The 19,503-nt window shown below is 40.9% G+C and overlaps 1 protein-coding gene across 7 annotated transcripts in view; it reads right to left on the reverse strand.

The window, feature by feature from the left end:
- LOC149466447 (E1A-binding protein p400-like) overlaps positions 1 to 19,503 on the reverse strand; it is a 223,006-nt gene that overhangs the window by 40,607 nt on the left and 162,896 nt on the right. For all 7 annotated transcript variants that reach the window (XM_089672447.1, XM_089672452.1, XM_089672451.1 and 4 more), the window contains 5 exons: positions 15,702 to 15,943; positions 11,954 to 12,127; positions 8,768 to 8,815; positions 3,900 to 4,036; positions 873 to 929 (listed from right to left, as the gene is read on the reverse strand). In XM_089672447.1, the coding sequence (XP_089528573.1) occupies positions 873 to 929; positions 3,900 to 4,036; positions 8,768 to 8,815; positions 11,954 to 12,127; positions 15,702 to 15,943 (658 nt within the window). The remainder of the gene's footprint in view (positions 1 to 872; positions 930 to 3,899; positions 4,037 to 8,767; positions 8,816 to 11,953; positions 12,128 to 15,701; positions 15,944 to 19,503) is intronic.

Genomic DNA, 19,503 nt, shown 5'->3' on the forward strand with positions numbered 1-19,503 from the left:
CACCAACAGATGTTGATGTTGCAATAGGACACTGACAGATGTTGATGTTGCAGTGGGACACTACTGCAGATGTTGATGGAACACTGGTACACTGTGACAGATGTTGATGAGATACTGGTACACTGTGACAGATGTTGATGGGACACTGATACACTGACAGATGTTTGTGTACTTGTACACTGTGACAGATGTTGATCATTCACAGGCGGACACCGACTTCCGTTGACGGTCCACTAGGGACATGACAGATGTTGATGTTGCAATGGGACACTGATATATTGTGACAGATGTTTTTGTGCACTGTACGCTGTGACATATGTTCATGTGGCACTGGTACACTGTGACAAGTTGATGGGACACTGGTACAGATGTTGACGTGCACTATGGACAGGGACAGATGATGCTTGGTGCACTGTTGTGAGATGGCTGCAGTCTGTGTGTAGCTGAACAGTAAAATCATCAGCTACACACAAATCGATGACATGCTGCAGCAATTATACCCCCGCCCCCACCCAACCCACTGAGCTCTCAATGAGATCAGAAGGAAAGCCGACACAGAGGCACATGCCTCTGTTTACATTATGTGATGGCTGTGACTGGACACTGCCATCAAATGATGGGGAGTGCCAAACAGAGAGCCCATATCCCGATCTGTGATGTGGTGTGCCCAAGGGACACAGCCATTACCGGATCATGCCATATGCAGGCACAGGTTCTGATGGGTCATACAGGTACGTCACTTCAGAACAGCACTTGTACCACCCAGCCATTTATGTACAGTGGCTGGGTGGGAAGCAGTTAAAAGTGAAAAAAAAAAACATTTCCAGCAAATAAACAGCAAGTGGCAATTATGAGCTTTTTGTTTGAATTACCTTTCTGCTAAAACGGAAGCATGCTTTGGATTCTTCTGAAATGGATTCATTCCCAAACTGAAGAGGTCAAAAATAAACAAAAAAAGGGGAGAATGTTGAAGTATGTTCTTTACATAATTTTCTGCTTTCATCCTGTGCAGAATACAAGTGTCATAAGGTATTTCTATAGTAATTTTAAAGGAGAAAGTTATGTTTTGTCTTTAAAGGTTTTTATCTATATCACAGTACAACTAGTAATAGTTACATTCAAATGAAATTATCCTGTGACGCTAAGACTAAATACAGTAGTCTTTAACATTACAGAACAAGTCCAGCTGACTGTCCTCAACTACTATCAGCAAGTTATGCGTTACATAATTTAGTATATGTGAAAAATGCCTGCTGAAGACAAATAAAAAATGGGATAAGCACTACAATAGTAGCATCCAAAGTACACAAGAGTACACCCTGCTCTGCAACTCCCAACCAGAACTAGTAAACACACAACCCTCACCTTTTCACTGCCAGGGGCATTTTTTGCACACATTAAAATATTCATTTTAGACCTGAGGACTAGTTAAAACCCCCAAACAGAAAAGATTATAAAAAAAACCCAAACCGTTTATATATTCTAAAAGCAGAGCTCCTGAAGAATAAGCTGGTGGCAGTTCAAATGTATTAGGTTGCATAATATCAGCACCAAATCTTCATCAACCGCATATTTTCAGTAACAAAATATTCTAACCATCTCATAGCTGATATCTACAGTATATTAATGAACCACTCCTATGCAGGGACCCCCTACTATTGCACTGTGGGAGAGGGATCTGAATATATAATTTTCTAATGAGGAATTCAACACATAAATCATGCGTCTCGGTAGTCATACAAGAAAAGAGATACAAAATTCTCACACACTGGTACCAGTGCCCTGTAACCCTACACAGAGTTTTCCCTCCTCCACCCCATTGTGTTGCAGATGCAGGGGATCTCTAGGAACCATGTTACATATGATATACTTATACACAAGTGCACCGCTTAGTGTGACAAAGTAAATAATGATGAAGCATAAAGTCCCACCCAAAGGTGACAGATAGTCCACAATTCACAATATATAATATGCAATAATGTGAATAATAAGTGCAATGTGAGTCTCTTGACTTTCATATTCATGATAAGTGCATCACCAAGTGTCCTCCACCGTCAAACACTGAGGTTTACCAAACCGAGTGAGACCCTCGTAGGAGAAGTCAGACTGCTCTTGTGGGAAGAATTAAAAAGTCGCTGTACATAACTCCCCAATTGGCATCCAAAACTACAATACCCAAAATCCTTGGTAAAGCACGCTAGCGCAATGACTTCACGGCTTCCACTTTTGGATGCCATTTCACAAGCCATATTGATGTAAGTGTTTTAAACCGGTCTTTTAACAAAGAAATCAATTCGATTTACGCTATTGGGAGTCTCTTTTGCAGTTACATGTTTTTCTACCATGATTACCATGTGAGACTTTAATTTGATACCAACTGGGTAGTTTGTGTACCCTTGGGTGGAACTTTATGCTTCAACACTAATAACCTTGTCACACTAAGCGCTGCACTTGTATATAAGTATATCTTATATATAGTGTATACTATATGTATGTGCTAGCTGCTTTTTTTCTCACTAAGAGTGTTTACTTTTAGCGCAGTGATTTTATTTGCTTATGTTTTTACCATGTTACATATATGGTGCTTATGCCCTCAATTTACAACTTTTGGTCCTGCATTTTTCAAATCTATAATTCAGTCATAAACTCCCATACCCCCTGTCCATGACCATAGTATTATTTTGCATGCTACCAGGCACTATTTCATCAGCTAACAAGTGTTTGCTTTGCTTCTTTTTAATTGCCCTTAGAAATGTAATCTCTAGACACTGAAGATCAATAACCGCCTCTAAAATTGCCAAGTGGTTTACTTATACTACAGTTGTTTAATTTGAAATTTTTCTCAGTAATCTACACTCAGAACCCCATAATGACATAGTGAAAACAGAATTTTAGAAATATCAGTGAATGTATTAAAAAGAAAAAAACTGAAATATCACATGTACTCGAGCATTCAGACCCTTTACTCAGTACTTTGTTGAAGCACCTTTGGCAACAATTACAGCCTTGATACTTTTTGGGGTATGAAGTGACAAGCTTTGCACACCTGGATTGGGGGATTGGTCCCCATGGAAATACCACACTTCCTGTCCCTTCATGGCTTTACTCACTTCTTCACTGTATCTATGAAGGGTTGTTATCCACATTGAACTTCATACATATGTTTATCTCCATTACATGGTAGTTGATGGGTTTAGTAGTTTAAAAAAGAAAATATAGTTTTTGCTGACTTTTCAGCTCACAGGAAATACCAAGGTTATTGCATTTCTAGTAAGATTAAAAAGTATTTTATGTAATTGCTTAAAATGTTCGTAGTTTGACTCAAGAAAACTAATGCAGTCACTACATATGAGGAATGGTAAGCTTATATAAATGTTTTTTTTGTTTTGTTACACATTTAAGCAGACCTTTACTCTGCAAAAAAAAAAAAAAACATTAACATTCACAGTTTATTTTAGTGGAAGACACTTTGAATATCTCTTCTACCAAAAGAAAAGACTATTTTTTGGACCACTGCCTGCTGCATGTGCACAGTGCAGTGTACATTCCCTGCAACTGTTTGCATGGGAAGAGTAAAGAGGTGGATGTTGTCATAATGTGCCAATACGCTGTTCATGTTTGCTCATAAATGCAAATCCCTCTCCTATAAAGTCCCACTCCACTTTAGGAAATTCAATAGGTACATCAATACGAAACATTACCTTTATGATTTTTCTATCTATAGAATGTTTTTATTCTGGTTTGAGCAACATAAACTTTCAGGTGTCGTTTGGTGACAAAAATGAAAACAAACTTACAAGTACTACAAGCAAAAATAGTTCTGTTAGTAAATGCAGCCCATACAAGTTATCTGTGTTTTTTACCTAATACCTGTACAATTCTAGGGAGGAAAGACTTACAGTGGTTTAATTGGTGGACTCCTCTTTCCTGCACTCATTTTCATCAATTCAAATCGATTAGTGTACAGCTGAGTGTGTGTCACACCTTCATCCTGAGCATAGATCTGGCTGGTCCGAAGAGGTCGACTATTCTTTGTCTAAGGGTGAAAAAACATAAAGAGATACTGCAATCAAAAAATTAAAAACCTGCTATTATGCAACGGCCACTGTTTTTTCTTATCAGGCCCCAATTAATTCACCTTGAAAATATTTTTCTCTTTCTCTTCTGGTGCTAAAGTGAGAGCAGATCTGTGCCTGTTTCAAGAGTTTATGGCATTTCTTTGTGTTGCAAAATAAGATTTTTGACCAGTAAAAGAATTTTTTTTGGGGGGTACAGTTCAGGAGAAAGGATCTTTAGTATATATCTATCGTTATATGCAGCTACCTTCAGGTGAATAAACACTAGCAAAGAATGAAACTGCAGGTACATCAACTGTATAGTCATCCCTCCATCTCCCTGATAGTCTCAGTTTTGTAGCAAGACATAGGGAGATCATAAAGAATAGAGGGGGCATGTATGCATATGGATAAAGCGGAGGCTCATCCTGGAGATCTGAGAAAGCATATCAGCTAAGCCGTTCATGAAGTAATGTAAGGCAACTAGGGTCCATTCACCTAGTCCAGATAGCAAGGGTTTATCCATTCAAGGATCTCTGATGATGATGCAGCTGTGCAGGTGGAGCCCCCTGGTTAGTTTGGCTTCCTGTGCAGCTCAACATCTCGTCCCTCCTTAAAGGCTGATGTATGCTACAACCTTGACATTCTCCAACTGTGCTCATTCTGTAAAACCCCAAAGGTATGGCGACAAATGTAGGACAGCCAGCTGAACTGCTTGATGTTCCAGGATGTTGATCAGCAACTTTGGCTCCTTTGATTACCATGTTCCCTGAACTGAGAAGTTATCTAAAGCACCTCTGCAGCCCGATAGACTGACATCAGTTAGACCTTCCAAGATCTTCGGAAGGAAGGATTGTACATTATCCAGCATCTGCATGAATAACCACCATTTCAGAACCAACCTGATTTTTGGGATTCAGATGCACTGGTAGATCCAAGGGTTTCTGACCTTTGTCATATATATTGACAGAATACTGAGTTGCAGAGCTCTGGAGTAAAACTGGGCATGGGGACAGCATCAATGGTGACTACTATCTTCCCCAACAACTGCATGCCAGTCTGAATTGAGGGACATTCCACTTACCTTGAGGATTCCACCTGGGCTTGAAGGGATAGGCATTACTCCTGCGGAAGCAGCAGCTTCCCCTCTGTCTTATTGAGGACTAAGCCTATGTACTCCAGGTGTTGTGTCAGAACCAAGGCCAACCACCAGAGGTTCTGCACCCAGGTGAACTTCTCCAGGATTTGTACTGTCTGCTGAACATCTGAAATGTGTTTTTGAGCTGATTGCTCCCTGGGTAGCAGGTCCTCCAGGTATAACAAAATGAGCATACTCCGAGTCTTAAATAACCCCAGAACTGGAGCCAATATCTCGGTAAACACTCTTGGGACCAGGGACTGGACAAAAAGAAACACCATAAACTGATAGTAGGGATCCTCAACCGTAAATCCCGGAAATAATTGTTGAGACTGGAAATAATATCAGGATGTGAAAGTTGGCATCCTTGATATCCACTGACAGCAGGAAGTCTTCCTGATGGAGTGCAGCAATCATTTACCAGCTGAACTGTGTCCTGAAGTTCTGTACTTTGAGGAACTTGTTAAGACACTTGAAGTATAGAACAGGCCTGAAGCATTGAGACCTCTCCTCTGCTGGCACCAGTATGATGACTTCTTGGAACACCAGTTTTCCCAGGGCCACAAAGAAAATCTGTCTTTTTTGCAGATCTGAAGATGTTCTTGAGTGCATAAAGAGTTCAGGTGAGAAAGCAGGGTAATTCCAGCTTTTTGATGCCAGACATCACTGCAGACCTCCTGAGTTAAGGCTACCGCAAAGGTCCATAGATGTCCCCCCACCCGCACAAGTGGGGGCTCCCCTTCACTGTAAGGAGGATTTGATTTCAGAAAAAGAGGACTTGGGAGTCTAGTTCTTCTTATGGACCTGGAGTGTGGGCTTCTGCTTAGAGCCTTAAGCTGGTTGCTTACAAAAGGAACTTTTCTTGGATTCCAAAGGCGACACTGGTTTCCAGTCTGTCACCTTCACTTTTTTTGTTATGGGTAAAAACACGCTCTTATCCACTATCACGTTCTAAGTGAAGGAATCCAAGGATGTTCCAAACAATCTGGGAAACAGATGCCCAATGCTAAAAAAAAGCCCATGAAGCACTGACAACAGTTGGTAAAGAGTGCTTTAACAGAAAAGGGAGGAACCTTATACTACAGACTGTAGACTCGAGAGATGACTTGTCTAATCCACCTAGCATTGGTGTAATGAAAGGCAGGGTGTCCCCTTGGAAACCCTCAGAAAGACAAACCGAATCTGATGGACTAAACGAAGCTGTAGCTGAGACACAGCACAGTGCTGAGGTACAGTACTTGCCTCATTCAGACAGTGGAGAGAAATCTTCCTAGAATGTTACAGGAGGATACAAGGAGGGAAGCACATTGTCCTGGTTAAGGTGGAAGGAGGGAACCACCTAGGAAAGAAGGCTTAAGCCGCAAGACAAAAACAATTTTTTCAAATTTGTGCCACCAAGAAAGGTTCCCCCCAGGATGGACCCATTAACTCTGAGACATGTCTCGCATAGATGACAGTCATGGGAAGGGTAACTTTATGAGAGACAGACAGGGGAACGATAGGGGAATATCCCTGATAGACTCAAAGAGAGGTTTATGAAGAACCGATAAATAAGAATGAGGTCCCACGAAGTCCCTCAGGACTTGGGTTTCAATACACTTGCTATAAAAGCCAGTGATGAACAAGCCCCTAGGATAGAAGAACTGGCCACACAGAGAGTCTGCCAGAAATATGAGTACCACAACCTCCTGGACCAGTTTAATGCAATGGGGATTACCAGAATGCCCTCCCTCTTGAGCCTGAAAAGTGCGCAAGGAAGAAAGTTTAACAGGAGAAGGGCACTGATTGAACTGAACTAGTCCCATGGAGTCACCAGGGCACCTACTGCAATGTCCCAAAGATCCCTGGTGCTGGTGAAAAACCTGTCCTGCTTGTTTTTGAACCTAGATGCTAAAAGAAGCACATCTGGTATCCGCCCAGCTACAACAGAGATCTTTAGACACCTCCAGGTAAGGAGCCCATGAAAGAGGGTCTAGTTCCTGTTCCTGAGGAGTAACGTTTCCAGGGTTTCTACTCAAACCTATTCACTATCCACAAAGAAAATGGAGGCATTCACCCCATTCTGGATCAAATACCTCTGTCAAATGCAAAACCTATGCATGGAAAATGTCAGGTTATTAAAAAAAAAAAAGAAAAGGCTATCTACGTAACCTTTGAAAGAGAAGTATGGGAAAAGCCTTTTTTTAAAAATCATACTTATATAGATGGATGCAGCATCGCTCAAACACTGCATCTGTCCCCGCCGGCTCTAAGGGTGAGAACTCCATGATCACATGACCGCTGAATGCTGAGTTCACACCGCCGCTGTGAAAGAGAGTGGTGACTGTCAGTCATCACTATCTGCTCTCCCCCCCCCCCCCACACTCAGTGGAATGCTTGGCTGTGGAACGGGAGGGAGTGGCTGGATCAGGCTCTCAGCAGATTGCTGACAGGCTGAGCCAGGTGCCACACCAGACTCTGGGTTGGATCCCAAGTTTAAAATCATGATCTTTTCCCAGCCTGGACCAGCTGAGTGATGTCAGCCAACAGTGGGCTTCAGCCCGCTATCAGCTGAAAACGGGTCACAGGAGTGCAGAACGAACTGAAAGAAAGAGTTTTGGCTGTACTTCTTTAAATGTTGCCTGCTTTCTGCCTTTACTAATCCTGCATATTGTTTGTAATAATAAGACATCTGTACACCTAATAACACTGACCAAAAAACTGAGGCCTGTTTGAAGTGGGAGTATGCTAGGGCTACCCTTACAACTTTGTTTGCCAGTATCCAGTCATCTGAAAGTAGCTACATAACCTACTTGTCTAACACTAAGTTCCTGTGTCCTTTAATGTATGCTTAAGAAAAAAAGATGACATGCAATTAACACATTTAAACTGGTAATTTTGGTTGATCCATGTATGGGTTGTACCCACATCAATCGACATGTGTACAACCAACCTGTCAGATTTTTGTTGCTATAGCCCACAACACTGATCATTGTATTCAGATGGCGGGGAAGGCTCCCTGCTGTCAGAATACAAAGGCTCAGGGGAAGCGGCTCATTTTCTTTTGTTCAATCCACTGGTTGAATGAAAAAAAAAGCATAATGTATAGCCAGCCTAAGCCTAATCTGCCACAAACAAAAGCATGTCTAACAACTAGTTGTTTTTAGGACTATGGTTTTATTAACAGGTGGAAAATTTTACAAAAGCAACAACAGATTTTTCATTAATTATACATTTTTAATACAGGTATATTAGATCATAATATATTTTCTTGAAAATACCAGGGGATATTATTTTACCACAAATTACATTCATTTAGCATCCAGTCACATTTATAATACAATCCTTGACAACTGCAGGGAAACTGGAAATTGGAAGATGATTGCAATTTTATTACTGCTCAGTAATGTAGGTTAGGCAGAGTTTTTATAAGTAAACTGAATCAAGCTAAAACTCTGGGATTTAATGCAACTTCTTGCAGTATTGTAAGAATGCCTGATATAAATGTGATAACCTTTCTTTTGAAGTTATTTGAACAGTTGTTTATTAAAATAACAGAAAAACGTCTTCGATACAAAAAGTGAAAAAAACAAACCTTGTATATACTCTTTGTTTTCTTCTTAGGGTTAGCTTCAAACATGATCTATATGAAAAAAAAACAAGGCAACAATTAATATTACTAGCAAAAGTGTGGTGGGCGTTAGGCATGCATGGTGGTCTGGAGGAGGTGTGGCAATTTGGTTTTAGAAAGGAAGGAAGAATTGGGGTCATGGCAGACGGGGTGGTGCCAGGTTTGATAGTGCAAGTTGGGGAGGTGGGGTGGTATAGGCAGTTGGTAGGTAGCAGGTATATTAGGGGGAGCCTAACATTCTTGCAGATCATTTTAACACCATAGGATAGACAATGCTACCTAAAATGAATAAAACATCCTGTTCTAACTTGAGGATTCTGCCTACTGACTACATGTGCATCCTCCCTGGTTAAAGTGACACTAAATTAAATTTTTTTTTACATCAGTAGTTCTAAAATATCAAGTATACCATGCCTCTAAATTTCTAATAACACCACGTAGTGGGATTTGACATGAACATACACCTTAATCAATAATAACATACAGTGGGGAAAATAATTTGATCCCCTGCAGATTTTGTAAGTCTGTCTATTTTTAAAGAAATGAAGGGTCTATAACTTTTGTCATAGATGTATTTTAAATGACAGAGACAGAATATCAACCAAAAATCCAGAAAAAACAGATGATACAGATGTTATAAACTGAGTTGCAGTTCAGTGAGTAAATTTGATCCCCAAGTAAAACATGACTTGGTGGAGAAACCCTTGTTGGCAAGTACTGAGGTAAGATGTTTCTTTTAGTTGGTTACCAGATTTGCACACATCTCAGGAGGGATTTTGGTCCACTCTTCTTTACAGATCTTCTCTAAATCCTTATGATTTCTTGGCTGTTGCTTGGCAACTCAAAGTTTCAGCTCCATCCATAAATTTGCTATAGGATTAAGGTCTGGAGACTGGCTAGGCCACTCCATGATCTTAATGTGCTTCTTCTTGAGCCACTCCTTTGTTGCCTTGGCAGTATGTTTTGGGACATGGTCATGCTGGAAGACCCATTCATGACCCATCTTCAGTGTGCTGGCTGAAGGAAGAAGGTTCTCATCCAAGATTTTACAATACATCAGGGATATTGGATTCCTATTGCCCGACGCCCGGGACATGTAGTTCCGGGAGCCAGGCAGGTAGTTTCTTTCTAACTTTAGCCCTGTCAGGTGAAGCAATCGGCGGCAGTGCTGCCGCCCGAACGATTCCACACAGTGCCAGCCTCTACATGCCCCCGCCGTGAGTTTTCCTGGGCTCCACTTGCCCATCTGGGGGCTCGGCTCGCCGCCGGCTAGAGGGGAGGGAGAAGAGCAGACAATTCCACTCCCCTTCTTGTGCTGACCCGAGATTGCATTACAATCTCTTAGCAGGACCGGGAAGTGACACTGTAACGTCACTTCCGGGTCCTGCTAAGAGATTGCAATGCAATCCCCGGGGAAAGAATGTAATATGGTGCGATGTGCACCACATTACATTCAGTGAAGCAGAGGGGAGACATCAAGGGTCTTTTAGACCTTGGATGTCTCAAAGAGAACTTGTTACCAAAAATCATCAAATAGGGGACTTTGTCCCCTATGTGATGAAAAAAAAAGAATTTTTTTTTTATTGTAAACAATTAAAAAGTTACACCCAAGCACATGTCATCCCTGCCCCCCCAAAAAAATATTGAGGCCCCCCACATATACGCACATACAAATGTAAAAGCACATGCTGGGGCGCCTACGCATGAGACCGTCGATTGCAATACATGTTACATATCGCTGCACACGCCAAAATAACAGCAATCATTCTAGCACCAGACCTCCTCCATAATACTAAACTGATGACCTATAAGGAGCTTTAAAAGTGTCGACCTATAGAAGATATAGGGTACTGAAGTTCTTAAGATTAAGTCCCGGATGTGACGAAACGCGTCAGTAAAGTGACATTGGACGTACGGAGCAGGAACCGGAAGTGATACGGCGGCCATCTTGGAGTTGGGAATCGCATGGATATCCACCCAGAAGCTGCTTGGTAATCCCCAGACTGTGGGGTCTTTTCCAAATTGCACTAATTTTATTATATACATGTAAGCAGATTCATTAAAGTTTATTCCATGGTATGTTACGGTCTTACACTATTACTGTCTCATATACATCCTGCATGGATCCGAATGACCGGGGAACTGGCTGGTCATACCATGAGGGGATGAGAATACTACTATAAAGTCAGGAGTGGAGACAAGGAGGCTGAGTAGTATTGTGGACTTCTCCATACTGTACCTTACAGCGGTTTTGAGATTTTTTTTTGGTAAGGGTATATATGCCAGAAGTATTAGAAGTGATACACTACTGAAGTGATTACACTGAGTGGAACACATCACTGTTTTGGCACAAGTTGCAGTGGTTATTTCTTTTTTCACGTTTTTTTTTGCACTTATATATTTTAAATACACGTGTGGAGTGTTATATATTAGGTTATTAAGGTAATGCACTATGTTGAGTTTTTGATTTCTTTGAGGGTCTCTGTGGAAGCTGGCCTTTGAGGATCTTCAACAGTACGAAGAAGTGATTTCAAGTGGGACGTATTTATTTTTATGTTTTTTGGACTATAAGACACTGGACACTTTTGGATATAGTGTGTATGATTATATGTGTTTGGACACTTATTATTTGAAAAGCATGTGTTAATACATTTTTTGAACAGGGGAGCTTTTCATTAGTGGTGGGTTGGATGATTCTTTTTAGAGAAAATATTTTGATATTTATAACTTTCTAGGGTGGAGAGTTATTTCTATTTAGAATTACGTGGTTGAGTGGGGCACTTTGAGGATTCTACCACATTTATTTTGATTTCAAATACTAAACATGTTCAAGAGAGATATTTTATCTAGAAAGCTTGTAAACTAGTATGCAATTAATAAATAGGACATTTTGACAACTAATGTTAATAAATCTGGCATTAATAGACAGTTAAAGCTTGGAATTCAAAATCCTTGATCATAAAAGAGCAAGAGAGAAAAAAAATCAATTTCTGTGATTTTGGTCACCAAAATGTCCATGACAGTGTACCACAAGAAAAGGAAATAATTTAAAAATGTTTCTTTTACTTTAATTTTAGAGTTAAATTCAGTTTCCTTATAAGCCATTACAGCTTCTCACGCAGAAAACATCATCAAGCAACAGCTTCTCACCTTTCCTTCTTCTCTTGGGATTATGACATTTTCATATCGGCTTCGACACTGCTTAGAGGATCGATATATTCGGCTGCATGAATTTACCACATCGCTGACCAGATCCCAGTTGGGAGTGTGAGCTGGTGACACCACAGTAAGGTTTAAGGGTAACTCCAAGAGATGCTTAACTGCCTGAATAATCAAAAGGGCAAAAAAAAGGCAAAGCGTGTTTCATAAAATTTTCCTAATGCTCCATATACTCTAATGAAGTGAGAAAGGTTACTCTATGATTTCAATTTGATAACACCTAGCTAAAGGCAAAACTTTTTTTTTAGTTTTGGATAAATGGATAGAGTGGAGAGGGATTAGAACACTTGTCAGTTTTCACTGCTGTCTGTATCCCAGTGTCCCTCTCTATTTATCCTGTTTACCATTATCATTGAAAGTAAAAGAAAATCCCAAATTCCGGGTTGTCTCCAGAAGCGTAATAGAGGGGAAATCTTAAAATGTGGACACTAGTTGTGGTGACCTGATGATCCCCAAGGAATTCACTTAATTTGCAGGGATGACTTCTCACTTCCTGTTTGGCAATGGGACAGGAAATTAAGAGAAATCTCTGCAATGGGATGGCAAAACAAAATCTGAGACCGGTTTATCACGTTTTTAATGGTCACGGTGCTGACAAATCAAAAGCTGTTTAGCTTGTACTGTCATCCCTGCACCAAGAGGAGACAAAACTACAGGGATTTCGAATCCCCAGCTTTTCCTTCTCTGACAGCATGGCATTGGTGCAGGGAGGTTTCCGGCACCACTTCTGTGTGAATTCAGGCCATGACAAGCCTGGGTTCACACAGGAGCAGTGGGGAAACCCCATGCAATTTGGACTGGAATCTCACCACATTCCTGCTAAAATCGCATTCTATTTTTTGCAGTGTAATTTGTGTCCATAAATTTTGTATTGACGCAAAGCGCACCGCAAACTATCGGTTTCAGGTATCTGAAGCATTTTCACGAGTATGAGTACCTGTGAAAATACTCAATACTGGTGCATCCCTAGTTAAAACCCTCCCTTACTCAAGATGAAAAAATATGACAATTTCAGACTGAAGGTAATTAACACTTAAAATGTCTAGTCCATTACTGTCTATGACTGGTCAGTGAAAGGAGATGCAGCAGACTAATGAGCTCATCTCTGTGTCACGTTGCTCTCTGTCCCTGTCAGCATACTTGCCTTGTTAGCCCAGGAACACTGCAGCACAACCTACTGGCTCCTTGTGCTTTTTCTCCCTTTCCTAATCTGATATGTGTTGTATATGCATTGTAAGTGGCTTATATCAGCTCAAATTCAGGTACGTGCACCACTTAAATACATCTAGGCTGGTTTCACACCTGTCCAGTACATCATCACATGCATGTTAATGTGCATTATGTTGCATGTTAATGTGGGTGAGACACCCAATTCTTTTTAAAGAGCTGCCAACACACCTTAGTATGCCTATAGTGGCACCTAAACCTTTTTTGGCAATACACCACATAACAAAGCTCCACAGTTTGCTGCTTTTAGTTGCAGCATATTTCAATGCAGATGCTTCACTTTAGTGTGTTGGGGTGCCATTTAAAATGAATTGCGCACTGCAACGCACTAATGTGCAATGATTCATTATCGTGTCATGATAAGGCGTGTGTTACCATACTGCAAAGGTGTGAATCCAGTTTTGATGATTTACTAATAAATATAGAACTGGATTACTTTGTTAACTTTATTAATTTTATATCTGCCTGAACTATAGGCAAAACGTTTTTATCTTCCCCTGTAAGACAGGTAAAGCTGGGTAAATCTCAGAAATGCATGAACAGAAATAAAACTCCTTTGGCAGTTAAAACAGCTCCCATATTTTTATTTAATCTGTGCATTTAGAGGTGTTCTTGGATTTTAGAACTAAAGGCAAAAAAATTTGTTTTGTTTAGTTTTCACCCTCCCTTTTTGTCCTATTTATCATAGAAAGTGAAAATTTGGGTTGTTCTCAGAAAAGTAATATAGGGGAAATCTTCTAATGGTGACACTAGTTCTGGAGATCTGGGGGTGCCCTAGGGATTCCCTTAAAGCAGAACTCCAGTTACTTTTTTTTTTACCATGCAGTGGAGCTGTGCCCCCACTACATGGATCAGCTGCTCGTTTTTTCTAAGATTGAGGACTAAGCTTGTACTCAACTGACCCACTGATCTGATGGAAACCAAGCTCCCCCACAGTCCAGCGGTGGACTGTTCCTGTCTGTGGAGCATGCTGACGTCAGGAACAGTCCATTTACAAGAGCTCTGGACCACAAGGTGGGGGTGTTAAGCGGGGTGGAGCTGAAAGGACTGGTCTTGTGCAGTCAGGTGTCCTCTCCCCTAGAGAAAAATGAGAATTTAACCCATGAAGTGCTGGCACAGCTCCACTGCACAGGAATTCTCTCCAATTGGACAGAGATGGCAAAAAATAAACTGACAGGGGTTATGACCTTCCTCTATCAAAAATGAAAAAAAAAGTTTTGCCTATAGTTCTACTTTAAGATATATTTATTTTCTAATGTACTGTACCCAAAGAGGGCTGCTCCAAGCACTGACACAAACACACCCAGCAACCAGCAATGTTGTTGGGTGCTGGCATGCCTGTAGGGTGTGCAAAGCCCTCTGAAATAAATGAACAAAAGATGCCGGGAGTCGCACACTGATAATCTGTCAAATTACAACATAAAAGAAAGTGGATTCAACTTGTCTCCTCCGGAAGCCATCCCCCCCAACACGTTTCACCCTCCAATGGGCTTAATCATAGAGATCACCTTTATAGGTGACCTCTACGCCTAAGCCCGTGAGAGGATGAAATGCACCAAGGGGGTGTGGCTTTCCAGAAGAGACAAGCCGAAGCCGTTTCTTTTTATGTTGCAACAGGGCTAATTATTGGTGTGTGGCTTCTTACATCTTCTCCAATATAGTCATATGAATGAAATGTTGTTTGTTGCAGGCAACCTACCTTCAAAGGCCCAGTAAGGGCTTAGTTTCTGTTGGGACTTCCAATGTACAGTCATATTTTGTCACTTAGACAATCATGACTTCAAATTAGTTATGAAACGTTAGGTCTCATCGTTAACATTCATATACACTTTAAAACATTTACTTATTGCTATCAATTATTTCAAATATTCCCCCACTGCACATGTGGATGAAAACTGTTTCTTTTTAAGATATAAGAAATAAGGGGATATCTAAACTTTCAGTATAGAGTGTCCCTGCAACAGGGGAGTTGCTTGATAGAATGGTGCCATTCTCTTATAAAAATGTGGGTATCACCTAAGAGGTTTTTCTTGTTGTTGTTGTTACCTTACAATGCTATCTAAGGCTAGGGCTACACTGGAGATTCAATTTCTGTTTTGTACCAAGATGAGTACTCTCCTCTCAAAGTTTATTTGCACGTATTCGAGAAAAAACTCAAAATGTTCATCTCACAACTAAAGCCAAATAGTTCATGACTGATCTGTAGACATGTCATGCCTATCTTACTGATTACATTTGAATGATCAGTGCCACCAGCTACAGTCTGCAACACTGGTCATTGTGTTCAGACAGTGGGGAACAGGATAGCACAGCAGGAGTGATTTCTCAATCCACCTCAAATGTGTGGATGGGGGAATCAGCACATTTTTTTTGTTCAACCCACTGGCTGAATTAAAAAAATGTATAATGTTTGGCCTGACTTAGAATGTCCATTTAAAGTCTGAGTCCACACCTGCAGCAGAGCCCAGTCTTCACTGATGAGCCACTCAGGATTATCAGGGCCAGATTCATTTGCTGGTTTAACCAAGGTTGGCAGAGGCTTGGCAAACTGGGCTTGCTGTTTGAGAAGGATATTTTTCTTCTGCTCCTTGCCCTCCCTCTTCACTTTCAGCATACCCGGTGTAGCTCTATCAAACAGTGAGCGGGGAGGTACCACTGATTCTCCATGTCTCTGTTTCTTCTTACGGCCTGCAGCTAAATAATAAATAATAATATTTAGACAAAATATATGTTCCTTTAATGTTTTTACGCATACTAAAAGGCAAATGCAATTTAAAGTAAAAGCAAGATTAAATATATATATATATATATATATATACACACACACGCACACACACACACACACTATATTGTCAAAAGAATTGGGACGCCTGCATTTACACGAACATGAACTTTAATTGCATACCAGTCTCAGTCCGTAGGGTTCAAGTTAGCCCACCCTTTGCAGCTATAACAGCTTCAACTCTTCTGGGAAGGTTGTCCACAAGGTTTAGGAGTGTGTCTAGGCAATTTTTGACTATTCTTCCAGAAGCGCATGTGATGTCAGGCAATCATGTCGGACGAGAAGGCCTGGCTCGCAATCTCCACTCTAATTCATCCCAAATGTGTTCTATCGGATTGAGGTCAGGACTTTGTGCAGGCCAGTCAAGTTCCTCCACCCCAAACTCGCTCATCCATGACTTTATGGACCTTGCTTTGTGCACTGGTGTGCAGTCATGTTGGAACAGGAAGGGGCCATCCCCAAACTGTTCCCACTAAGTTGGGAGCATGAAATTGTCCAAAATGTCTTGTTATACTGATGCCTTAAGAAGTTCCTTCACCGGAACTAAGGGGCCAAGCCCCACCGCTGAAAAACAACCCCACACCATAAACCCCCTCCACCAAACTTTATACTCTATGCAGTCAGGCAAGTACTATTCTCCTGGCAACCGCCAAACCCAGACACGGCTATTGGATTGCCAGACAGAGAAGCATGATTTGTCACTCCAGAAAACACGTCTCCACTGCTTTAGAGTCCAGTGGCGGCTTGCTTTACACCACTGCATCCGACGCTTTGCATTGTACCTGGTGATGTAAAGCTTGGATGCAGTTGCACGACTATGGAAACCCATTCCATTCAGCTCTTTACGCATTGTTGTTGTGCTAATCTGAAGGCCACACAAAGTTTGAAGGTCTTTAGCTATTGATTCTGCAGACAGTTGGCAGCTTTTGCGCATTGTGTTGCATGGAACACAACTGTATATATATATATACATATATATATATATATATATATATATATATATATATACAGTGTGTTCAAAATAATAGCAGTCAGACATCACTAACCTGATCAATCACTGTTTTTGGTAGAAATTATATTTCTACATGGCAAATAATGTACTAGCAGGTGTAGTAGAGTAATAGAAATCCAACAGACCCAACAGTCATGACATGCATGCTGCTGATTCTGTGTAATTGAATCACTAATTGAAAGGGGCATGTTCAAAATAATAGCAGTGTGGAGTTCTATTAGTGAAGTCATTCATTCTTTGAAAAACAGGTGGCAATTATTGCCCTTATTTAAGGAAGGAAGGCAGCAAATGTTGTACATGCTGGTTACAGTGCATTTCTCTCTGAAATTCTGAGGAAAATGGGTCGCTCCAGACATTGTTCAGAAGAACAGCGTACCTTGATTAAAAAGTTGATTGGAGAGGTGAAAACATATAAAGAAGTGCAGAAAATGATAGGCTGCTCAGCTAAAATGATCGCAAATGTTTTAAAATGGCAACCAAAACCTGAAAGATGTGAAAGATGTGGAAGAAAGTGAAAAACTACCATTCAAATGGATAGAAGAATAGCCAAAATGGCAAGGACTAAGCCGACAATCAGCTCCAGGAAGATCAGAGAAGGTCTAAAGTTACCTGTGAGTACTGTTACAATTAGAAGACGCCTATGTGAAGCCAAGCTATCTGCAAGAAGCCCCCGCAAAGTCCCACTGTTGAAAAAAAGACATGCTGAAGAGGTTACAATTTGCCAAAGAGCACATTGACTGGCCTAAAGAGAAATGGCGCAACATTTTATGGACTGATGAAAGTAAGATTGTTCTTATTGGGTCTAGTGGCCGGAGACAGTTTGTCAGATGACCCCCAAACACTGAATTCAAGCCACAGTACACTATGAAGACAGTGAAGCATGGTTGTGCAAGCATCATGATATGTGGATGTTTCTCATACTACGGTGTTGGGCCTATTTATCGCATACCAGGGATCATGGATCAGTTTGAATACATCAGAATACTTGAAGAGGTCATGCTGTCTTATGCTGAAGAGGAAATGCCCTTGAAATGGGTGTTCCAACAAGACAACGACCCCAAACACACCAGTAAACGTGCAACATCTTGGTTCCAGACCAACAAGATTGACGTTATGGAGTGGCCAGCCCAATCCCCGGATCTTAATCCAATAGAAAACTTGTGGGGTGACATCAAAAATGCAGTTTCTGAGGCAAAACCAAGAAATAGAGAAGGATTGTGGAATGTAGTCCAATCATCCTGGGCTGGAATACCTGTTCACAGGTACCAGAAGTTGGTTGACTCCATGCAACACAGATGTGCAGCTGTTCGCAGAAACAGTGCTTATACAACTATATATTAATTAAGTGATTCAAAGGAAAGCAAAATCTTCAAACATTTTACAGTTTATATAGTGAATGTTTGAGTTTGTAAAGAAGAATACAAACACTGCTATTTTTTGAACAGTCTAATATTCACTTTTCTTCAATCTTTTTAGAGGAACAACACAAATTTGATATATTTTTCTTCATGTTTTGATTTGGAATAGAATGTGTAGTGTTCCCAATGCATTTGTGTGTATGGAAATAAAAGCTATTAGAAGGATTTTGAGCTTTATTCCCTTTTTGCAACACACTGCTATTATTTTGAACACAACTGTATACAGTGAGGAACAGAAGTATTTTAACACCCTGCGATTTTGCAAGTTCTCCCACTTAGAAATCGTGAAGGGGTCTGAAATTCACATTGTAGGTGCATTCCCACTCTGAGAGACAGAATTAAAAAAAAAAATTCAGGAAATCATATTGTATGATTTTTAAAGAACCTGTCTTGCACTGCTGAACATAAGTATTTGAACACCTAAGAAACAGCAAGAATTCTGGCTCTCAAAGACCTGTTACTGTGCCTTTAAAATGTCCACCTCTACTCCACTCATTAATCTAACTTAGTAGCACCTCTCTGAGCTCTTTAAAGACACCTGTCCATCCCACAGTCAGTCAGACGCCAACTACCACCATGGGCAAGACCAAAGAGCTGTCAAAAGACACCAGAGACAAAATTGTGGACCTCCACAAAGATGGAAAGGGCTGTGGGGCAATTGCCAAGCAGCTTGGTGAAAATAGATTGACTGTTGGAGCAATTGTTAGAAAATGGAAAAGGCTAAAGACGACTGTCAGTCTCCCTCGGACTGGGGCTCCATGCAAGATCTCACCTTGTGGGGTATCACTGATGATAAGAAAGGTGAGGAATCAGCCCAGAACTACAAGGGAGGAGCTGGTCAATGACATGAAGAGAGCTGGGACCACAGTTTCAAAGGTCACTGTCGGTAGAACACTACGCCATCATGGTTTCAAATCATGCTTTGCACGGAAGGTTCCCCTGCTCAAGTCATCACATATCTAGGCCCGTCTGAAGTTTGCCAGTGACCATCTGGATGATCCAGAGGAGGCATGGGAGAAAGTCATGTGGTCAGATGAGACCA

Source organism: Staurois parvus, unplaced genomic scaffold, assembly GCF_062004578.1.
Source record: "Staurois parvus isolate SC_StPar_1 unplaced genomic scaffold, SC_StPar_1.0 ptg000129l, whole genome shotgun sequence".
In the NCBI taxonomy this organism is placed as follows: Eukaryota; Metazoa; Chordata; class Amphibia; order Anura; family Ranidae; genus Staurois; species Staurois parvus.